Source organism: Sciurus carolinensis, chromosome 2 (genome assembly GCF_902686445.1).
Source record: "Sciurus carolinensis chromosome 2, mSciCar1.2, whole genome shotgun sequence".
NCBI classification, from domain to species: Eukaryota; Metazoa; Chordata; class Mammalia; order Rodentia; family Sciuridae; genus Sciurus; species Sciurus carolinensis.
Window position 1 is genome coordinate 54,273,282 of NC_062214.1, and position 23,438 is coordinate 54,296,719.

At 40.5% G+C, this 23,438-nt stretch overlaps 1 protein-coding gene across 3 annotated transcripts in view; it reads left to right on the forward strand.

The window, feature by feature from the left end:
- Positions 1–23,438, forward strand: part of Crtc3 (CREB regulated transcription coactivator 3) — a 101,387-nt gene that overhangs the window by 72,188 nt on the left and 5,761 nt on the right. For 2 of the 3 annotated variants that reach the window (XM_047539688.1, XM_047539690.1), the window contains exons 7-12: positions 4,787–4,822; positions 7,240–7,325; positions 8,773–8,822; positions 15,017–15,234; positions 18,355–18,653; positions 23,215–23,415. In XM_047539688.1, the coding sequence (XP_047395644.1) occupies positions 4,787–4,822; positions 7,240–7,325; positions 8,773–8,822; positions 15,017–15,234; positions 18,355–18,653; positions 23,215–23,415 (890 nt within the window). The remainder of the gene's footprint in view (positions 1–4,786; positions 4,823–7,239; positions 7,326–8,772; positions 8,823–15,016; positions 15,235–18,354; positions 18,654–23,214; positions 23,416–23,438) is intronic. The other variant, XM_047539689.1, reaches the window with a different exon arrangement.

Sequence of the window (23,438 nt, forward strand, 5' to 3'; positions counted from 1 at the left end):
GAATCTATAAAGAGAAGGGTTGATCATTTCCCTGGCAGCATGTGTAATTTAATTACCATTTTGCATACCCATGGAGACAGGCAAGCATAAGGGCTCTCTGTGACACTTGCCATGCTCCATGGCCTGGGGCTACCCCTGGGCTCCCCTCCTCTTGTGGCCAGTATATGGAGGAGAGTACTGGAGCAGGCCTTGCTCTCAGGCAGCAGTCTAGGGCCAAGCACAGAAGAGTATGTGACTTTTCTTCTCCACACTCAGAGCAGTAGGAGTTGAATATCACCATCTTTGGAGGCTATAGTCCTCTGCTCCTACTCTACAGGGGCTGATATTCTCAGTGACCTTTCAACTGGCAATAAACTTTGCAGAGGTAAGAGAAGGTTTTAAATAACCCTGAGAGGTATAAGCCTATTAATGACACTTGATTGGCACAAGCGTCACAGGTCTGAAGAGGGGCAAAGAAAGTGAGTGTCATTGGGATGGTAGGAGGACCCAGGATGTGGAGGCTGAAATTCCAGAGTCTCTTAGGACTCACTCTGATTAAGCAATCTGCCTCTTTCTTCCTCTTGTACCCCAAATCAAGACCATGTGAGGAGTTATTTTAGACTTGCCAGGCATGGGAGCACACAGAAGGAAGATGATCTCAGATGCGCTTAGGTCAGCCTCTGAGGCCCTGAGGCTACAAGGATTCCTGGACACAGATGCAGCCTCAGTCATTGCTGTCCCATCCCCTGTGGGACCGAAGGGAATTAATTCCCTCTGTTTTCAGATACCCTGTCACAACTGGTTCCTTTTTTACTTTTAACCCTTAATTAATAATTATATCTTCTGGTATTTTTTATTTGGTGGTAAGAATCCAGGCTTAGACATTTTGCTTATGCCAACTTGGTGCTAACATATCAGTTATCATCCTCATCCTCTAGTCACTTAAGCATAATATCACTTGAGAGTTATATTTAATGACCCTTCAACCATGTTGCAGCAAGGCCACCCAGTGCCTTACTACTTACACAAGCTGGGTGAGCACCTCTGCTTGGGTCCCCCTTTATCTGGCCTGCTCCAAGTAAATACAGTCAAGCGCCTTGAGCATCAGGCTCCAATACACAGGGGATGAAATGGAGAGTGGAGAAAAGTGGGGAGTGGGGGAGGAATGTGGACCACGTGTTGAAGAAAAGAAGGAAGAAACAGGAATAAAAATGGGAAAGAGAACATGAATAATGGAAGAAAAAGCAAGACAGAGCAGGAAAAAGCAAGAGATGCAGAACTGAGGGGTCTGCAGGCTTTGCCTTCTCCTGCCTTCCCTTAGGATTAGGCTCTGTTATTCATTTAAGACCCCAGAGCAGGATCCAGACCTCACAAACCCCACTGCAGAGAAGGCTACAGTTTTTCTCCATTGATTATATTTAAAATGAAAACTAGATCAAATATAAAACAAATGGAAAGAATGAAGCACAACAGTATTCTAAAATTTTCCATGATTAAAAGTCCAAAGGATTTTTAAATATCTTCTTTAAAGTGTATTTGGCAGTCCAAGAGTGTATCTCAGTGGTAGAATACCTGCTTAGCATGTGACAGGCTATGGAAACAAACAAATATCAGACAAAAACAAAATACCCACAAAGGATATGTTTCAAACATGCAGACTGTCCCTACTATTCAGAGCAAATATTTACAAACTCTTTGACTTCAGATTAAGTATCTTATGCCATCAAAATAAAATAAATGAATAAAACAAATGATTGAAGATACTGAACTATAAAAAATTTCATGACCCTTGTTCCTCTGTTTTTCACACCCATACAATAGCCAAATTCTGATCATTCTATCTCTACTATGTGTCTCAAACCTGCCTCTTCTTTTCTGTCCTCACTGCCAGTACCCCACTTTGTGCCCATTGTATTGGTTTCCTGTCGGGTTTCCCTGCTTGAGGCTTTCTCTTTTCAGTCCATCTTATACTCTTCTTCAAGAGAAGTCCCTAAAGCACAGCTTTGACCCAAGCCTTTTTTTCCCCCAGTGTCTTTTTAAAAAAATTTTTTCATACATGTATTTAGGGTAATAATGTCTGTTTCATTCTACCGTCCTTCCCATCCCCACTGCCCCACTCCTTCCCTCACTCCCGTCTGCATAATCCAAAATTTATTCTTCCCTACCCACCCCCCACTATGGATCAGCATCTGCTTATCAGAGAAAACATTCGGTTTTGGGGGTTTGGCTTATTTCAACCCAAGCCTTTTATTCCCCACTGGCAGACCCCTTCAACCCAGCCTTTTCTCCCATTCCTCCCCTCTTGAGCTGCAGCCAGGGTTCACCGTCCTCTGCCCTGCCCTAAACAGCTTCCTCTTCCCTTTCCCTCTTTTCCACACCGACTTCCCCATTCCTTCTCCTGTCTTCACGTCATAGTCAACCTTACTTCCAATTGTCTGAATCCCTCTGGTTCAGCAAATTATCTAGGGACATGGACATTCTGAAAGCATACAGGCCAGAGTCCTGGTCCTAGAACCAGTAGTGTGATTGTGGGCATGATAACAGCTCCTACCTCATAGAGTTCCTGTGAGGATGACAGGAGAACATCTTTGAGAAGCGCCTGGCCCATCATAAGTGGGCAATAATGTTGGCGTTATTATCATCTTCCTCATTGTCCCTCAATGCCTAACTCAGACACAAAGCCTTCCTTCTGCCCCAGTCTGATGGAGAGGATGGCACTAATAGGATGTCATGGGGGCAGTCTCTGACCTCTTAGGCAATTTCATTTAGTAGCCCTCAGTTGTATCTTCATGTTTCAAGGACAAGTCAGTATTAATTGGTGTCTTGAATATGAGGAACTTGTTCAATATACCATACGAAATTGCTATGTAGAACTTAGTTTTTAATTGTTAGTAGGATAACTACTTTTTTTTTTTTTTTTTTTTTTTTTTTTGGGTATTGAACCCAAAAGCACACTTCCACTGAGCTACATCCCCAGCCCTTTTAGTTTTATTATGAGACAGAATCTCACTAAGTTGCTCAGGCTGGCCTTGAACTTGAAATCCTCCTGCCTCAGCCTTCCAAGTAACTAGGATTATAGGCGGGCACTAATGCACTCTGTGGCAATCCATTTTACTGATCAGAATGGTCAGGCTTCCTGCCCTTTCCCAAAAAGCCAAAATGTGAATCAGAGTTTTCCTTTCTCTCATTTTGACAGTGCTGACTGTAGAGCCCCACCTTTTGTCTTCTGTACCTCACTTTCTAATGTTCTCCTGTTCACATGGCATTTCTTTAGAGGTGCTAAATTACTGATGAAGTAAGTGGCAGCCTAGTCCAAGTCTTTCTGAAGAGTGAGCCAATGACCTTCTGCAGGAGAGTCCCCAGGGATGATTATTGAAGACAGATTCCTCAGCCAGTTCTCACACCTTTGCAGTCAACATCTTTTCAAGCTAGGCCCAAGAACCTGCATTTTAACAAGCTTATCCAAAAGGTCTTTTTGTGCACAGAAATAAACTTTTCAATCACTAACTTAGATTGTGTTCCTATGGGCTGGAAAGAAATTCTATTTTTGTTAGTGTGCTTTATTTAAGGATCTCTTAGTGCTCCTGGGGACTCTCAGTGTTGCCCTGGCCCTTAGGCTCCCCTAGATTTTGTATCTTCTACCTATGCTACGAAACTTGTACTGTGTTCTGTCTTTTCACGTATGCTGTATCATCTGCCACCCCCACTAGCACTTAATGCAGGAAATTAATATATGTTGAATGAATGATTATTAGATGTTTGACTTAAGTTTTATGGACTAATCAGGTTAATTTATAGGTTAACCTTATCCAGAAACTTATCTAGACCCTAAGTAAATTATATTTAAAGGCTTAGCTTAACACTCATTATCATGAAAACTTATTTGCAATAATTGATTCTTACAAAGAGAATGGTAAGATATTACATTCTTTGCACAGTTCTTTAGCTTACAGGAATAGAAAGTGCTGTACTTTGTCATCTGCAGTATAATTCATGGATTAAATATTCTTTATTCAGCCAGAACTTATTCCAAGTCCAATTTTTAAAACTTTGTAAATAGCTATCACATGTACCCTTTAAATAACTTAGACTTCAGATACATTTTTTTAAAAAATAACTTGACTGTGTAAGAAATATATATAACAACTTCCAGCATGGAACTTCTACTTTGTTCCTGTACACACTCATGTTAAGTTTAAGATAGTGATATGGACTCTTATACCTACTTTCCCCCAGTGTAAAGCATTTGGAAGAGAGTTTCAAGCCAGACTTCTTTTTGATTCCAAAAAAGTTCTCAGGCTTTGTAAAAATTCTTCTCTCAGAGTCAGACTTGGTGGTTCATGCCTGTAATCCCAGCAGCTCAGGAGGCTGAGGTAGGAGGATCTCAAGTTCAAAACCAGCCTCAGCAAAAGTGAGGTGCTAAGCAACTCAGTGAGACCCTGTCTCTAAAAATACCAAATAGTCCTGGGGATGTGGCTCTGTGGTTGAGTGCCCCTGAGTTCAATCCCCAGTACAAAAAAAAAAAAAAAAAAAAAAAAAAAAAAAAATTGTTCTCTGAGGACAAGGCAGTAAGAAAATTTAAGGCAGACAATTTTAAAGGAAAAGAAAAGTAGATAGGTACCAATTTTAGACTCAAAGTAACTACTTCTAATTTCAATAAAAGCACTAAAGCACATTGAATGAGTTCTGATGTATTAAAATTGCTTTAGAATTTTCAAAATATTATATTGCAAATCAGAAAGTTACTAATTCATGAATAAATGAAAATTACAGCACCACATAAAAGTGTTTTTCTCTCTCCCACCAGGTTTCTGTGATGGTGAGAATGATGGACATGGGGAAGGTATGAATTGGTTTACTTACCTATGTTGGTGTGGGCTGCTGGTTCTCATATGCATAACCTTCTTTCAACAGTTCAACTAGTTAACACTCATATTTTCAAGACTCCCCCCCAAAGGCTGACAACTGCTGATTGGATTACTCTTCTGATATGACCTTCTAGAAAATTAAAACTAGCCATCACTGAGAATGGAAATGTGTGATTAGGTTGCGAAGTTTTCCTTGTTACCTAAGTCCCCACAGTCACAAGGTCGTTCAGGGAAACAGAAGTCTTAACTGCATGAAAATATTAACCCATCACTTAAATAATTAGTTATTCTAGTATCCCTCTCTCCTCAACACTGTCTCTGCCCATTTAGTCTTCGTGAGTTAGTAATTGACAGATTTAAATAAGAAATGCAAGGAAAATACAAATTCACAAAATGAAATGATAAATTTTGCAGAAGATACTGAGTTTCTGTTTCTTTTTCTTTTTTTCTTTTTTTTTTTTTCTACCAGGGATTGAACCCGGGGCACTTAACCACTGAACTACATCCCCAGCCCTTTTTAATATATTTTATTAGAAACAGGTTCTCACTGAGTTGCTTAGGGCCTCACTAAGTTACTGAGGCTGGTTTTGAACTCCTGATCCTCCCAAGTTGCTGGGATTACAGGTGTGTACCACCACACCCAGTGGTACTGAGTTTCTTTATAATGCCAATTAAAATAATGTTGGGGATCTGCCAGAATGACGCTCAAAATCATGGAAAAATGAGGTTCCAGCACTGTTCATTTATTCATTTAGGACCAAGCAGTGTTTTCTTTTCCCTAAATCTTTATAAGCTGAAATTTAATTTTCATGATCTGAAGTTGAACAGCTAAATTGAATTTATATGTCATAGAGATAAGGCTTATGGAGAATATGATAAATGAGGAAAATCCTGCTTAAGAGACACAGTTCTCTGTCATTATCCTGCACACTCCTTTTCTAAACAAGCTGTTTTAGGCATTGAATGAAAGCATGAAAAGTTAAAACATCAGTAAACATCTAATCCATTAGGACAGAAATAAAGAAATGACTTCAAGGTTGTTTGCATTCTCCCATGGATTTTTTGAAGAATTCTCAACAAATTTTGGATGTAAAACAAATGAAAAGCAATGAGCTTCTCAAAGAAAACAGTCCCTGTTAAGGCATTGGACCTGTTCCAATCATATTCCTGTAACCAACCTGTCTGGTAGCCTTGAGTCTCACTCAGCTCTTGGAACTTTTCCTAGTGTCCAATTCTGTGCCCCCTACCCTACCCCACCCCACCCTGCCCGGCCTGGTCCCTGTTTTAAATGACTTCTTTCTGGGGTCCATTATCCATGCTGTATGGGGTTAGGCTTGGACATTCCTGACAGTCACAGTGGAGCTACCTGGTCACCAGAACCTGACAGTATTTCTAGTTTTGAACAGTCACCAGAATCTGATGTTGATTCCCCTCCTAATATCCTAACCGGTGTTTCCTCAGGGCCAGCCCTCTGAGAACAGAAAGCTTTTGTTTGTTTTCTGGCTCAGCACTCTTTATATGTATATAAGTATATATGTATTTATTCTAATTATACATGACAGTAGAATGCATTTTGACATATCATATGTAAATGGTCAACATTCTTATTTTACTTGGAATGACTGACAGTGTTAAAGAAGAAGACCCTGGTATGGGCCTTTCACACACAGGCAGGTTGTTTTAGAACATTTGAGAGCCCCTAAGAATCAGTAACTCAGCTGCCCAGCCTCAAATCTGCTGAGTTACTGATTCCTGTTTGTTCCCTGTCGTAGCCCATTACCAAGCAACTTAACTGCCATCATGGCTTCCACATGTTATTTCTTTGCTCTATCTCATCTTCCCTAGATTATTTTAGGCCTCTCCTTACCCCTTTTTCCAATCCTGCAGGGCCCTCCCCTACCTAACCTTAATCTCTTACATTTTATTTCCAACCACTCCTTTACCTAGCCTGTGTTCCAACTGATAAGAGCTACTCTATGCTATAGTTGTCCATAATTTTCTCTCTCCATAGGCCTTTTTCTTAATTTTTCTCCTTTTTTCCCATGTCTGTAACAGGCTGCCCAGAGCACTCAGCTCCAGAGCCTGCCTGGATTCTTTCTTTTCTGTAAGGCAGCATCACTATACCAGTGGCTCTCCTGGGTATCTCCTGGTTTCTTCTCTCAGTGATGGTTATTTATGTTGCTCTCATGTGGGCTAGGTTACAAATTCCTTAAAGGTTGAATCAGTATCCTACTACCTATGCAACCCCACAGTGATGCTCAAAGCACTTTCCCTAGTAAGCAGTTAATAAATATTTTTTTTTAAATAAATCATGTTTTTACAGAGATAATTTGGCCAAAGATAGGATGGCTGCCTTTTAATGCAATTAATGTGTTTCTTTCCCCTGTTTTAGTAGCCTCTTTCCCTGGCCCATTGAAAGAAGAGACTCTGTTAAATGTTCCAAAGCCACTGCCAAAACAACTATGGGAGACCAAGGAGGTGGGTGAACAGTACTTAAGTATGCTTGTTGTCACTGGATGTTTGCACTTCAGAGGTATAATAAAATCCTGCAGAGGCGGAAACAAGAGGAGTTTAAAAAAAAAGAGAGAGAGGATTTATCTGGGGACAGAGATAGGAAAAATATAGTCGGGAATGATTTCTCAAGTAAAATGATCACATTTGTTGATGAATCAGTACAGTGATCTTTGACTTCCTGATTTTCTTGGGAATTTATTCATTCAAAAAAAGAAACCTATTAAGCCCTCCGTATCTTATTCATGTTGTTAAAAACTCTGAAACCTGGTCACAAGTCATAGGTGATCTCTCTGTTTTGTAGCCATCACCTTCTTCCAGTCTCCAGCTTCTGTCCAAAATTACTGTTGCAGCAGATAATCCTTTTCAAAATCAAGGGCCTTTGACCTGTGTCCTCCAGGAGCCAGTAAATGAGTCATCTGTTTTACTGTGATTTCGATGAGCCTTTGAGCATTCGTGTCTAAAATTGTGCTAGCCGACCTCCACCCTGCTCACCCACTGTGGGCGAGAGGGAGGCCCACAGACTTGACCTTCCTTCCTGTAAGGAAACTGTCTTGATTTTGAAAGAAAAGTTCATCTGTTCCACCCCTTAACCATGCTCTGTTGCAATCACTTGTACTGTCTCTGCACTTAACTGTCCTCACCTGTTAGGATTCCTTTGGTCTAGCTCCATTTTCTTCCACCAACCATACCAAAGTCTCTGCTAGCATTAGGGTAGGCTTAAAGAATTTTTTTATAAAATCAAGATGTATTTGATGTTAATCTTTGGGGGGATAAAAAGCTGTGATTTAAATTTTACATATTTAAGCATAGGAGAAGCAGCTATATGGTTTGTTTTTGGTCTTGTAAGGCACAAGTGGTTTTGGAGGCTTTTAATCAGAAGATGGCTACAACTTCTCCAGCCAAGAGAGCACTTGTTTTCCCCTGAGGACCAGGGGCTTCTGTCTCTGGGAAGAGGTGCTCATCTTCCTCAGTTTTTGTGGATTTATAGTACTCATTCCTGCCCCCACCCCCACTGAGCTTATCTAATTTAATTATTTTTTTCTTTTGACATTAATTTCCTCTTTCTTCACCCTGATTTGTTTTTCTATTTCCTTCTTATCCTCAGACCATTTAGGAAAAAAAATGTTTACTTAAAACCTCTATATGTAAGACATTGGTGTTTTTGAAATAAGTAATATTCATGTAGAAGATACACTAAAAAAGCATCAAATTAAGAAAATATATTAACAGTTATGCCTCCCTGGAGTCTGAAAGCTTAAGAATTTTGAGTCTCATTGGAATCTAAATGGGTGGTCTGTGAGGCTGCTATTGACAAGCGCTGCTCTCAACCACACTGACTGGAGTGCCAGAATTTCAAAAATTCGAATTTGGTGTTGCAGTGAGTCAGCCCAACTTTCTTTGTCTCTTCCAGATTCAGTCCCTGTCAGGGCGTCCTCGATCCTGTGATGTTGGAGGTGGCAAGTAAGTAATGTTTGTTATGCTGAAGGTTTTCCTGAGAGGAAAGTCTTACTGCTTTGTCACAGAACTCTGAATCTTATTGATTTGTGTAAATGGAAAGTCAACTGCATTTTCATGAAAACAGTCATCTCTTTTGGTACTCATATTACATGTACTTAAATTAATTCAATTCCATAACTGCAATAGCAATCAAAATGGCCATAAGTGTATTTGAGAATAATACAACTGGGCAAGTGTACAATTGTCCTGGCAGCCACAGAAGCAGGCAAGTGCTGACAGGATCCCACTAGCCTCCTGCCTATGTCTGGATGTGGGCATGGCTGACCTGTTGGCCAGAGGAAAGGAAAGCATGTTATCCTAGAAATCATTTACATAGAATTTGATTAAGAAAGTTTCTGTGAATGTACTTAATGCCACCGAACTGTGCCCTTAAAATTGGTTAAGACAGTTAATTTTATGGTACATAAATACAACAATTTTAAAGGAACAAATGGAAGATGAATAAATAGGAAAATTTGTTATATGAAAAAAGACTTTCTGTGACACCATTAATTAATTAATTTCATACTGTACAACTTTACTCCCTAAAAAATTTGAGGCAGTGCTATACTTAATGGCGTACACCTGTAATCCCAGAGACTCCGGAGACTGAGAAAGGATAATCACAAGTTTGAGTCTAGCCTCAACAACTTAGTGATGCCCTAAGTAACTTAGGGAGATCCTGTCTCAAAATATAAAAAGGACTGGGGATGTGGCTCAGTGGTAGAGCACCTCTGAGATCAATCCCCAGTACCCCTTTCCACCAAACTGAGGCAGCTTATAAAAATATATGTAGTGCAAAGAGATTAAAAAAAAAAGTTTGTGAGGCAGTTTAGACTAAGGGAGAATAAGGAGATGAAAGAGGCAATGAAGCCCAGGCATTTGCAGACACTCAAAGAGGGGCTGATGGAGGCCTGGGTTGATGAACAGCTGCTGTTAGGGGAGGCATAGCCACCCCTTGCTACTGTCACTGACTGGAAGAACCCTCTGCTGTGGGTCTTCAGAGAGGACCCCTTGGGTCTTGCTAGGTAGCGTACTGAGAGATCAGTGCAGGACTTTTTGTCACAGCATCTCTCAGTGCAGTCCCACAGTGTGGAACTGAAGCCAATTCAGAAACAGCCAGTTTTGGGTGGAGTTGGGGCTCAGGGGTAGAGCACTTGCCCACAATGCATGAGGCCCAGCACTGAAAACAAGTAAACAAACAAAACTGTAAACAGCAGAAATAGCAGGTCTTTCCAGGGCAAAATAGTGTGAGGTGAAAATGGGACCCTGGGTGTGATCTGACTTGGTCCAGGCACCCATGTTGGGGGTCTGTAGGTGAACTAAATCAACTTCAGGCCATCCTTAAATATTGTTTCCCCCAACAAAGCTTCCCAGAAGTGCTTTTAGGTCACTCCCTACTAAATACCTGGAACCCAGACATTCTTTTTGACTGGTTAAATATAAACTCAAGTAATTAGCAGCCTGCTGAGCTGCAAAGAGAGTTGACCTTCTCTTCAGAAAGTCAGAAAACTTGCCAGGGACCCAGCAGGACAAGGAGACCAGCCCACCCAGAGGTGCAGAACCTGTCCACAGAAAGGACCAAGATTTTCCTCAAGAACATTTTTGGCCAAATCTTCAGACAAATGGATACTCCAGGCTCTGGAGGCCGATATCATGGAACTGGGCTACGTTATGTTAACCCCGGGGAGTGTTAAAGCCAATGTTTCTTAGATGAAGAAAGTTGCTTTCTTGCTTTTCTGTTAGAGTAGCATTCCATTCAGTGACTCCTATTCATGCAATATTTATTGACTTCCTAATTCCAGGTGCTGAGTAGAACAATGAACAAAGCAGATCTAGTCCCTGTTTACAAGGAGCTAATGTTCTTGTGGAGCAAGATAGGCAAAAACAAATCAGCACATCAATAGTATGTGTGTCATATGTTGGTAAATGAAATGAAGAAAAAGAAAAAGGAGGATATGGGCAGTGGTGGGTGTCGAGGAAGAACTTTCTGTTAGGATGACATGTAGCCAGAATCTAGAATGAAGTAAGGAAGAAGAGGGTTCCAGGCAGATCACAGGCAGGAGTGTATGTGGAGCACAATGAGGCTGGTATAGCCTGAGCTGTACTCAGAGAAGATGAGAGTCATTGGAGGGCTATGAAACAGGGAGAACATAACCTGCCTATTATCAGGCCCACTGATGACTCTCATAGTTGGTAACAGTATTTGGGGAAAGTGACCACTGGTCTTTCTTCCTCTCACCTGCAGGGAAGTTTGGGAGGTTTTTTTTGTTTGTTTGTTTGTTTTGTTTTGTTTTTGGTACTAGAAATTGAACCCAGGGTCACTTAACCACTGAGCTACATCCCCAGCCCTTTTTAATTTTTGTTTTGAGACAGGGCCTCCCTAAGTTGCTTAGGGCATTACTAAATTGCTGGGCTGTCCTCTTACTTGGGATCCCCCTACCTCAGCCTCCTGAGTTGCTGGGATTACAGGCATGCCACCACACCCCATTAGAAGTTGTTTAGAATGTTACTGGTGACATCATTTTTTTTCCATCCTTGTTCTTTTCCGCTGGGCACTGTTGACCGCCTCCCGCCTTCTCACAGTCCTCATTCCCACTACATTGTCCAGAGTCTGTCTTCTCTCAGTCAGGAAGCCTGTCTGTCTGCTCTTACAGTAAGCAACTGTGGGGTCTTAGTTACATTTTTCTAGTCCTCGAATTTTTACCACATAACCAGTTTCATACATCCAGCCATCTGAAAGGGAAGATTCCCACTCAGATTTCCTACAACCACAATTATCCTTCTTCCTAACTAATTGGACCCCTTTCCTACTGTCCCATTTTCTCTGAGGCTCCACAGTTAACCTAGTCCTTGTCCTCTCACCAAGAAAAGAAAGGCCATAGGAGTAACCGCTCAGCTTTCTTTCTGCCACTGATTCACTTCTCACCATCCTCCTCTTCTACTCTCAGGCACACAGGGTCCTTCCTAGTCAAGAAGGATGGCTTTCCCCAATTCCCCATCCTTTTCCCCCTTACCCTTCTGAGGTATCTCCACTACTACTCCTTCCCTCTACTTCCTAGAATTCTTAGACAAATTAATTTTTTTTAGAGCATTAAGTTATACATAGTAGTTGGGATCATTTTGATAAAAGCATTCATACTTGGAATTTGATTTACTCCATTTCTGTCCTCATTACCCCATCTTCTCTCCCCTATTCCCTCATTCTCTTTCCTCTACTCATCTTCCTTTTGTTTATTTATTTATTATTCCACACTTTTTAAATATTTTTTTTAGTTGTGGATGGACACAATACCTTTATGTATTTATTTTTATGCGGTGCTGAGGATTGAACCCAGTGCCTCACACACGCCAGGCAAGTGCTCTATCACCGAGCCACAACCCCAGTCCTATTCCACGCTTTTTTTTTTTTTATTCCACACTCTTTGAAAGAGTATTTACTCTTAAGTCTTCTGTTTGTCTGCTCTTCAACCAATCATAGCCTGGTTTCCACCTCCACTGTTCTAATGAAACTGTCCTTGAGGATGTCATTTACCATCTCTAGGACCTAACTGAGTGAGAGACATCCCTACTACATGCCATCTTATAGGAAAAACCTCAAAAAAGTGTCTAAAATAGCAATTATATTACCCACACCCCTGCCCTTACGCCTGGTCTATTTGTGCACCTCCAGGTTTCCTAACTTAGTGAGTGGTTCCACCATTCCCCATGCCAGAAACCCAGTGGCCATTCTTGACCTTCCATAGATGCCTCTAGAGTCTATCCCCACTTCTCCACCCCCATGCTGTTGTAATGTCTCATGTGACTGTTCAGCAGTGTCATAGCTTGTCTCTGTCTCCAGGCTGTGCTTGCCCCCCAGGTCTGTTGGCCACATTGCCCTAAAAAAAACTCGGTCCATCTCCCTGCTGCTTTCAGCCTTGCCCCAACTTCTTGTCCTCAGCATATCAGTTCCAGCCTCAGGTGCTCTCTGCCTGCTCCTCCAGTCTCACCTCTCATCACTACCCACCCCTCCTAAACTTCACCCTTTGTGGTGGCCTAGTCCTCACAGTTTCTAGAGCGTACCATGTGGCTTCATGCCTCCCTGCTTTTGCCCATGCTGTGAACTCTTCTTGGAGCAATTTTCCTACCTAGATCACCTGGATTCTTTAACCTACAAACTCAGCTCAAGTTCTTCCAGGAAGCCGCCTCTAATTTGCTGGTCACTCCCTCTCTACCGGATGCTACCAGCCTGTCATTTTACGGCTGAGTTGTGGTACACTGCACCCTGTTCTTTATGGCTCTGTCTCCCTTTGTCTGAGTCTCTTACAAGCTCTAATGCCAGTGGTTGTACCTGGTTGGTGCTCTACTGCACGTCATTGTGCTGAGTGAAGTGTCCTCAGTTGAATGCACTCCTTCCCTGTTTCTGGCTGATGGGTGCTTTCTTCAGCCATTCTCCTCCTCTTAATTCCACCACTCGTTTCCTAGATCAGACCTGGGTCACTGCAGGAGCATTCTCTCCCTGACTGTTTCTGCTCTCTTATGCCATATTCCACCCTATAACCACAGTAGCATTTCTCAGTGACATTCTTTCCTTGCCCTCATTGCTACAGTTCCTGACCAGACCACAATAGTATGTCGTCTTCCCTCTTGTTTTCCCACCCACCTGCCCCTCCCACTCCATCTCCTGCTACCCTCCCTTTCCTGCACTCTGCCCTGACATCGGACACCTCAGCCATGCCAAGCTCCTTGCAGTTCCATGAACACACTCTGTCATATCCTTGGCAAAGCCTTTCCCTCCATAATCTATCCTGACACTGACAACACGTGCTTTTGTGCTCTCAGTGTCACTTGTAACTCCTGGTAGTACCCCCTTATCAGACCTGGCACAGTATGCTTCCTACCATGTTACAGTTGCTTCCTTGACCATTCTGTTTCTTCTGTCTGTGTGTGAACACCAAGAATAGAGTCACCTCAGAACAGGGCTTGAGGGCCCTGCCCTTTAGAGGGTCCCACCCCCATGGAATGGAGTCCAAGGGATTATAGGGATCCACAGTGCATACCCCCAATCCTGAGGAGTGGTTAGAGGGTTCAGGGCATGGCCGGAAGTTGGCTGTGGACACGGGACATGTATGTCCTGTGGTGTAGAATGGCTGGGGCAGGAAGAGAGGGGTGTGGTCTAAGGATGGGACTGCCTCTCCCTGTGTGTTCTAGTGCAAAGAACTAAGAAGTTGGAGAAGTCTACATTTGATTCCGGCTATTATCAAGGTATTATTTGTCAAGGTACAAACAGAACAAAGTTCATTTAAGGGTTTGTTCATTTGATTTATAACTTCTACAAATTGGAACAGATGGTATGCTGGCCTCCATTTATACTCTTGCCCCAGGCCTACAAACGGTGGGGCAGACCTAACTGTGAATACTGCACCTTGCTTGTTCATTGTTGTGCCTTTAGCACTGAACCCAGTGCCTGGCACACAATGACCAGCCAACAGATTTTGCTAAATGGATGGCAACATGTTTTTCTAACCTTTTTTTTTTTTTTTTTTTTTTTTTGTACTGGGGATTGAACCCAGATGCTCTGAGTTACCACTGAGCTACATCCCCAGTCTTTTTTATTTTTTTATTTTGAGACAGGGTCTTGCTAAGTGCCTGAGGCTGGCCTCAAACTTGTGATCCTCCTGCCTCAGTTTGTGCCTGGCTGGTTTTCCTCATTTTAAAGTTTGTGAAAACTAAAATCGAAACAGTATATCTCAAATGGTAACTAGTTGCTTAGAGATACTTTTTTGGGGGGAGGGGGGCAGGGGTAGTGGGAAAAGGTAGGAAAGATAATTTAGAAATCTAATAAAAATAACTATAAATATAAAGTATTGCCTCACATTTTATATAGTGGCTTATAATTTCAAAATGCTTTTGCATCCATAATCTAGGCATCCTGTAATATTCCTGTAAAGTAGGCATAGGTAACATCATTACTCCTGTTTCATAGGTAAGGAAATTATATTTCAGAAAGGTTAATTCTTTAGTCCCAGTTCTCAAAACAAGAAAGAGGGAAAGCCTACACTAGGATTTTGATCTTTGATAGTCACTGTTCTTATTTGACAAGGAAAAGGTATTATGTCCCATTTTCCAACAGCCTAGTGCATTGCAGAAATTAATACTTATTTGTCTTTCTTTTTCAGTGCTTTCCCACATAATGGCCAAAACATAGGCCTCACACCATTTCTGGGGACCCTGAACACTGGAGGGTCATTACCAGATCTAACCAACCTCCATTACTCGGTGCCCCTGCCAACCTCCCTGGACACCAGTGACCACCATTTTGGTAGTATGAGTGTGGGGAATAGTGTGGGCAACCTCCCAGCTGCTATGACTCACCTGGGGATAAGAAGCTCCTCTGGTAAGTGTTCCCTGCTTAGGAAGGGCCTTGGCTGTTCTCCTGGGTGCTTAATCCCTGGTGTACACCCACGTGGCCTGTTTTTTGCATCTTTGAATGCAAGTGGTGGTAGTGTGCCTCCTGCTGACAGTTTACTTTGGGGTTCTATTTCTGCTCTATTTGATAAGCTTTGGGGTAACTCTGCTGAACCTCATTTTTCATTGTCATCACAAACCCATGTATTAAGTGGACTTGGGGAAGAAGATTTGGGAATCAGGAAATAAGTATCCATTCTATGATGGCTGAACAATGTTAGCATCTCTTATCAATGTATGGTGATATTTTATCATTTAAGCCATCTCTCTTGATTCTTCCAATTTCCAATTGGATTTCAAAAGAGTATTTGAATTTTAGAAAATTTACAGTGGATATGATAGAATTATTTATACTTTATATATTAAATAGGAATTACAGTTCAAAACTATTCATTTGCATTTTCAGAAGTGCTTAAAGGTGTGGCATTAGCTGTATTAAAATGCTGCCCATAAGGTGGCTTGAGTATTACTGCATGTGTTCAATTGCCCACAGCTTAGGCCTGCATCATGACTACACTAGAACTCTACAGATACTTTAGTCAGTGTCTAGGGAAGATTAGAACCCCTCCTACTCCCCGCAGTGCAGTGCAGCCCCTGGCCATAATGGGCCTCCTACAAATTACATTGTGCAGCATTCCATTTGAAAGGAACCCTTCATGATGGTGTTTGGGTGGAGGAAATGTTTGCTGGTTTCAGCTCTGGGTTCAGTGAGACTTAACCATACGAATCAGAAGTTGCTGCTTGAATGAGAGTGATCCTCTTCAGGGCAGCCTCCTGGGAGCTTCTCTAATGATGGCAGCAATACCACTATTGTACAACATAATTTCAGGTTTGCAGAATTGATTTCAGAGACCACCTTTACTTTTGTTTGGTGTTTTTTGTCATCATTTTATTATCTTTAATACTAAGTGGATCTTAAAAAAAGTAATAAGTGGGTCTTGAGCCTACTGTGGTGGCACATGCCTGTAATCCCAGTGACTCTGAAGGCTGAGGCAGAAAGATGGAAAGTTTGAGACCAGCCTCAGAAACTTAGTCAGACCTTGTCTCAAAATAAAAAATAAAGAGGACTGAGAATGTGGCTCAGTGGTAGAGCACTCCTGGCTTTAATTCCCAGTACTAAAAGAGAAAAAAGAAAAAAAAAAGTCTTTCATACACTGAGTCTGGGTTTTGATTTTTAGAAATCAAGTCAGTCATGTATGGGTAAATTTAATGTAAAATTAAGTGGCCAAGCCATATGGCACTGATTAGAGTCCAAGGTATTTCAGGGAATGTGTTCTGTGGGGCCCAGGATGCTTTTTAAGGAAAGAGTCCCACCTCTGAGCTCTGAATTTATTTATTTCATAATAGAAGCTCTCAAAATATTTAGAATTTCTGGACTCAGAAATTCTTTTGGGGTGAATTCTCAGTGAACAAGGATATCAAGGGTCATGGAAATAAAGCAACATTACCCATGGTTGCCCCAGGGTCTTGAGGAAGCTGGCATTTCCAGAGTAAGCTTTGACACTTTTCTTTGAGCTGAAAGTATAATGGTTAATCTTTGACTATTATCCTCAAAAAAAGCATTGTTTCATCCAAGTGACTTAGGAGGCTGAGGCAAGAGAATCACAAATTCGAGACTGGCTTCAGCAACTTAATAAGACTCTGTTTCAAACTAAAAAATGACTAGGGATGTAGGTCAATGGTAAGGCACCCCTGGGTTCAATCCCCAGTACCAAAAAAAGAAAAATAAAAAGCATCGTTTTTTTCCAGAACACAGCAGAACCAGTGTCAACTTTTTATAGTTTCTGTGCACTCCTTAAAATGCATGGTACACATATATGAATACACCACAGTGAATCTCACAGTGGATCTTGTACATCCACAAGACTGGGATCCTAATTTAAAATAAGATATAGTCCATGCTTGTGTAAGTATATCAAAATAGATTCTACTGTTATATATAACTAAAAAGAAAAAAATAAAAATTTTTAAAAATTTTTTAATGCATGGTACATATATTTAAAAAAAATTTGAGCTTTCTTTCTAAATGAATTTTTTTTTTAAATCTAAATTCAGGGGGCTGCGGAGATAGCTCAGTTGGTAGAGTGCTCACCTCGCAAGCACAAGGCCCTGGGTTCAATCCCCAGCACCACAAAAAAAAAAAATCTAAATTCAGATCCTTAGCTCTAATTATTACCTGAGCTAACCCAATCTGTGACCTTTTCCTGCATTGTTGCATGGTGGGATAATGACTAAGATTGTATCATAGACATTTTCCTATTTTTAAAAAATAATTTTGCCAGCTAAAGTGCCTGAGTTTGTCATTACTTCATTTCCATAACTTTTATCAAACACTTCATTTGATCAACACAAAACAACACACAGTTCTGGTCACCTCAGCCTGTGCTATGGAAGTACCTTTCCCAAACTGCCATGTTCTTGCTAAGATTCACCCTCCTCTCCGAAAGAAATAAGGGACCAGCAAAACCTTTCTTTCTCCTGAATTGGAATAGACTATGATGAACAGTTTCCCAGGAGCCTGAGAAACAGAGAGAAAGACCCTAGGAAGGAAGATATGGAGGAGTGTCCCTTCCTATGACTCCTGAGAGCCATAGGAAGGCTTCTTGAGAGCCACAACTTTCAGTGAAAGGACGTTCTCCAAAGGCAGCAGAGGATCCAGGCAGTGTGCCCAGGACAGAGGCATTTAGGGACTCTAAACAGAATTTGTTGTATAACCCTAGGCTGCAGCCCCTGGATTGGAACCAAGCACACTAAACCTTCACGCCTGCTATCCTCTCCTTACCTAGTCTTGCTCTCACAGCAGTTGTTTGCAATATCTCATTCCTCTTTGGAAACATTCTCTTCTTGCTCATGCTAGATGAGCACTCGTTTACCATGGGTGCATCTTTTCCTTGCCATTGGCACATCTGAAACATTTCCAATAGTATAATGTCTTCACGTACAAAATCATCATCACATCTAGATGGTAGGAAGAAAACTTTCATCTTTGGAAAACAAAAGATTTGGTTTGAAATTTCAACAAGTAACTTGTGAATTTGTTGTCTTCCAGGTCTCCAGAGTTCTCGGAGTAACCCCTCTATCCAAGCCACGCTCAATAAGATCGCACTTTCCTCTTCCCTAAATAGCCACCCACAGACATCAGTTGCGAATGCGTCTGCCCTTCACCCTTCACTCCGTCTGTTTTCCCTTAGCAACCCGTCTCTTCCCACCACAAATCTAAGTGGCCCTTCTCGGCGGAGGCAGCCACCTGTCAGCCCTCTCACACTTTCTCCTGGCCCTGAAGCACATCAAGTTTTCAGCAGACAGCTCTCTTCAACCAGCCCACTGAACCCATATCCTGCCTCCCAGGTAAAAACAGACACACAGACAAACATAACACAGCAGGCTGAAGTATCTAGGAGCTGCTTGCTTTCTTTAGGCTATTTTGGATTAGGTCCAAGCATCCATGAAATCTCAAATGCTTTCTTATATGTGAAATGAGAGAGAACAGAAGTCTGAATAATTCAGAAGGCATTAATGACTATTTATTGACTATTAATGACTATAGATTTATTATGTTGATTACTCCTAAGTAAATATTGAACAATTTTCAGTCACTAACTCATGAACTTGGTGTTAGGGAAAGGGTAAGAGAATACAGTCTAGATATGTCTGAGACAGCCAAGGGAAACCAGATTAGGATTTCAAACTTGGTATGGAAAATCAATTATTGACTGTATAAATACATTAAGCCATAGAGGAGAGCCAATGAAAACACTTAATACCTTCCTGAAACTTTGATATGGGATTAGACCTCTTCCCTAATTACAACTACAGATTTGAGCAACAATACTTTTATTGTTCATGAAACACTAGGTATAGTGAGGACTATGGCTTTGTAAAAGAAGTCTGTTTAGAAAGAAGCACATTTTTAAGTCACAGCCTACTATAGAAATACAGAAGTTGGAATGTCACATTTTGACTTATTGACTTTGTTTTCATTCTGAACTCTTAAGGGTGGTTCTCCTTACCGTAACCATCAATGAATATATTTTAACCTATTGGTCACACCTTAGATACATTATAACATCATTAACTACTCACCACTTCACTGTAAATGAGTAATGGTTTAGCAAGGAGGAGTTGATAGAACGCATAGGAAGAAGTTAGAAGATCTTATTAGTCACTCTTTGCCAGTTACTGGCTGTGGGACCTTGACTAAATGAGTAATCCCATTTTAAGGAGGGCAAAAGACCGTTTTGTAACTGTTTTTTTAAGATTCTTTTCATGTTATTGGATTGCCCTTATTTTTATTTTGTAAGATTATTTTCTAGAATATAAAGGTAATTTGGGCTGGGGATGTAACTCAGTTGGTAGAATATTTGCTTGTAAGCACAAAGTCCTGGGTTCAATCCCTAGTACTCCCCCCACCCCCAAAAAAAAATATATATATAAAGTTATTCTTACTGTTTTCATTTGATTAATATTTAGATTTTTAAAGTTATATTATTCATATACATATTTTAAAAAGCAAATAGTTTTAAAGAACTTGTTATGAAATAACAGCTGTCTTCTCCTCTCCCTTAACCATATTTTTCACTGCTTAGAGATGGCTGCTTAAAATGACTGCTTTCAACAATATTAGTTAATGTCTTTGATATAACCATGTTATTTCATACTTATTTTGTTCTAAATTTTTTTGTTAGGCATTATCTAATGACATCTTACACTTGAAGATTAGGATTTAGTTCTCTTACAACTCTCCTACAACCCCCACTTCCCCCCAAACACACACTACTTATTTTCCTCATTTATTATAACTATGGTTAGAATAATAGTGTTTGGTGTTTCCAATGTAGTCAGAACTGAACAGTATAGTATACTGTGAAATAAAATGAACATTTCCTTTTCCTCTAGGAGTTAATAAATATCTTACTGTTGTTAGTCTGGTTTTCTATGTATGCATTACTAATTCAGCCCCAAATTCTTGCAGTTAAGTGACTGTCCTCTCAATACATGTAAATCTTCCATCAGTTTTATAAGAAAGAGTACATTTGACTTTACATAATTTAAAAATGTCTTTATTCTGCCTGACATTTAATTAATAATTTGGCTGGATATAGAATTCTAATTTTGAAATAATTTTCCCCTGGAATTTTGAAGGTTTTGATTCATCGCTCTTTAGTTTTTAGAGTTGCTACTAAGAGTTGCTAATGCCACTCTAAGTCTTAATATTTCAAATAAAATTTTCTTTTCCTCCCCTGTAGGTTGGTAGGGACTTTTTGTCCTCAGTGTTCTAAAACTTCAAGATATTGTGGCATGGATGAGACTGTGTGTTTGGCAGGTTGCTTTAGTCTGGAAACATGTCCTTGATTTCTGGAAAATTTTCTTTAGTTATTTCTTCCATTATTTCTTCCCTTTAGTTTCTGTTCTGTCTAGAACTCCTAATGTATGAATATTGTACATCATTTTCCTCTACTCTCCTTATACTTTCCTCTCTTTTACCCCTTCTTTTTTTTTTTTTTTTTTCTCTTTATTTCTTTCTTTCTTTTTTCTTTTTGGCTTACATTCTTGCATTTTTTGTTTTGCTCTACTTTCTGAAAGAGTTCCTCAACACTTATATATTTTTTTTCCTGAATAAAGGAACAGATACATTCTTAGGTTATAAAAATAAATACAGAAAATCTTATTTAAAAAATGTGAGGTAATGCTGTCAGTATTTGTGAGGAAAGCCAGTATAAGATTTTAAATATATGCATATATAACTGAACATATATTTAAAATTATAAGATCTTAAATAAATGTTTTTTTAAATCGAACTTTATTTTTAATTGTTTGTTCTATTTAACTAAATAACATGACAGCAGAATGCATTTCGATTCATTGTACACAAATGGAGTATAACTTTTCACTTCTCTGGTTGTACACAATGTAGAGTCACACCATTCATGTTATCATACATGTACATAGGGGTAATGATGTTTGTCTCATTCCACCATCTTTCCTTCCCCCCCCCATCATTTCCCTCTACACAATCCAATGTTCCTCCATTCTTCCTTTACCTCCCCACCCCCCTATTATGTATCAGCATCCACTTACCAGAGAAAACATTCAGCCTTTGTCAACATGTCTATTGAGTTTTTCATTTCTGCTTTCATTTTTAAATTTCCAAGAGTTCTTTTTTTTTGTTCTCTGAATGTTCCATTTTTTTTATATAGCACCATAACTGTTCTATCAATGCAACATCATCATCTTTCATGTCTTTGAGGGTTTTAGTGGTAGTTTTGTTCCAGTTTCTTTTATTTTTAATGACAGAATTTTTCCAAATTGCATACAAATAGAGAACTTAATATAATGAATCCTTCTATACTCATCATCCAGCCTAAATAATTATCAAGATTATTATCTTGTTTTTATCAATATCCCTATTTTTTAAAAAATGTACATAGAGCCACGCACAGAAGCCTATAATCCAAGAGACTCAGGAGGTTGAGGCAGGAGAACTGCAAATTTGAGGCCAGACTTGGCAACTTAGTGAAACATGAAAAATAAAAAGGACTGGGGATGTAGCTCAGTGGTAGAGTGCCTCTGGATTCAATCCCCAGTACCACACACACAAAAAAAAGTATATAGAGATACATCATAAATATCTCAATATGTATGTCTTAACAGATAAGGATTTTTTAATAACCTAAATATGATAGTGATGATTTTGTTTCTTCATGACCACTTCTTCCTGCATAGGTCTCCCCAGGTTTCTCTCCTCTGTGTCTGCCTTGGTCTCTGTCATTTCAGTTACTTCCCTCATGGCCTGGTGGTGCTTGGGCTCTGCTCATGGTTAAGGACATGGCACAAGAGAGCTAACTGGCAGCTCTGTGTAGATGGGTGGACTTGAGCGTGGCTTATCATAGAGAGATGCAGCTCAGCCATTTCCCTGGGGAACTTCTGATGTCATGAGTTTTAGGTTTTCTCTTGGCTGGTGACACCTGGGTATGTCTAGATTCTAGCATTCTGAGGACCAATCTGGGAAGGAAAGGCAAATGTCTCAAGATCTGATAGTAAGACATTTCTCAAACCCTGTGTTTTTAAGAAAGCCTCACCTTCTAGGGTCCACAGACCCCACCACCCTAATCCTTTCCAGAGGCCAGCCCTCCAGTCTCCTGTCAAGTGGCAGGAAGACCAGGGTTAGGGCACTGAGGCAAGGGCTCTGCCCCTTATAGAAACTTTGACCAGACCCTCCTGGCTTAGCTTCACCTCCTGCATCCTGCTGTCCCTAGCTCCAGAGCTGTTCAGGAATTTGGTTATGTAAATTAAATCACTTCTTGCTTTTTCCCCACTGCCAACTCAGTATTTGGCTTTCTCACTCTGCTGTTTTCCAAATTTTCTTGCCATTTTCTTCTCTGTCCTTGTGTTATCATTGTGGTGTTGTTTATTATTGTTTTGGTATTGTTTAATGTTATTGTTTAGTTTTGTTTTAGTAGAAGACAGCTCAGCTAAGTGCTTTTTTCTGTCTTCCATCTTCAACCCGAAGTAAGCTTTAAAAACAAAACATAATTTTCACTGAGAAAGCAAAGAGAAAATTGGTTAAATTAGCTGTATTCTTACTTTTTAAAAAGACAATAGAAATGTCATTGAATGGGTAATGTTTTGTGGAGAAGCAAGATTTGAATTACACTTGGAAGACTGGGAATGTACTCCATGGTACATTGCTTGCTTGTCATGTGTGAGGCCCCACACATGTGCCCTAGTATCTTAAAAAAAGAAAAGTTACTTGAGGGATCAGAAACTGGTCTTTCATAGCAGGACATAGAATACTATGGTGGGGAAAATCTCAGACTTTTCTCTCTTCTTGACATTTCCTGATCCCAAAGGACTTACTGCTAGAACTCAGAAGCTCATTCATGACAGTGTTGGTCTGTGTGTTTTATAGATGGTGTCCTCAGAGCGAAGCCCACTTTCCTTCCTGCCCACTGAAGCTCACGCTCAAGTGTCCCCGCCGCCCCCTTATCCCACACCCCAGGAGCTCGCACAGCCTCTCCTACAGCAGCCCCACACTCAAGAGCCCCCTGCCCAGCAGCCCCAGGCAACCTCATCCCTGCCACAGTCAGACTTCCAGCTTCTCACGTCCCAGGTAAGTCCTCACTGGGAACACTG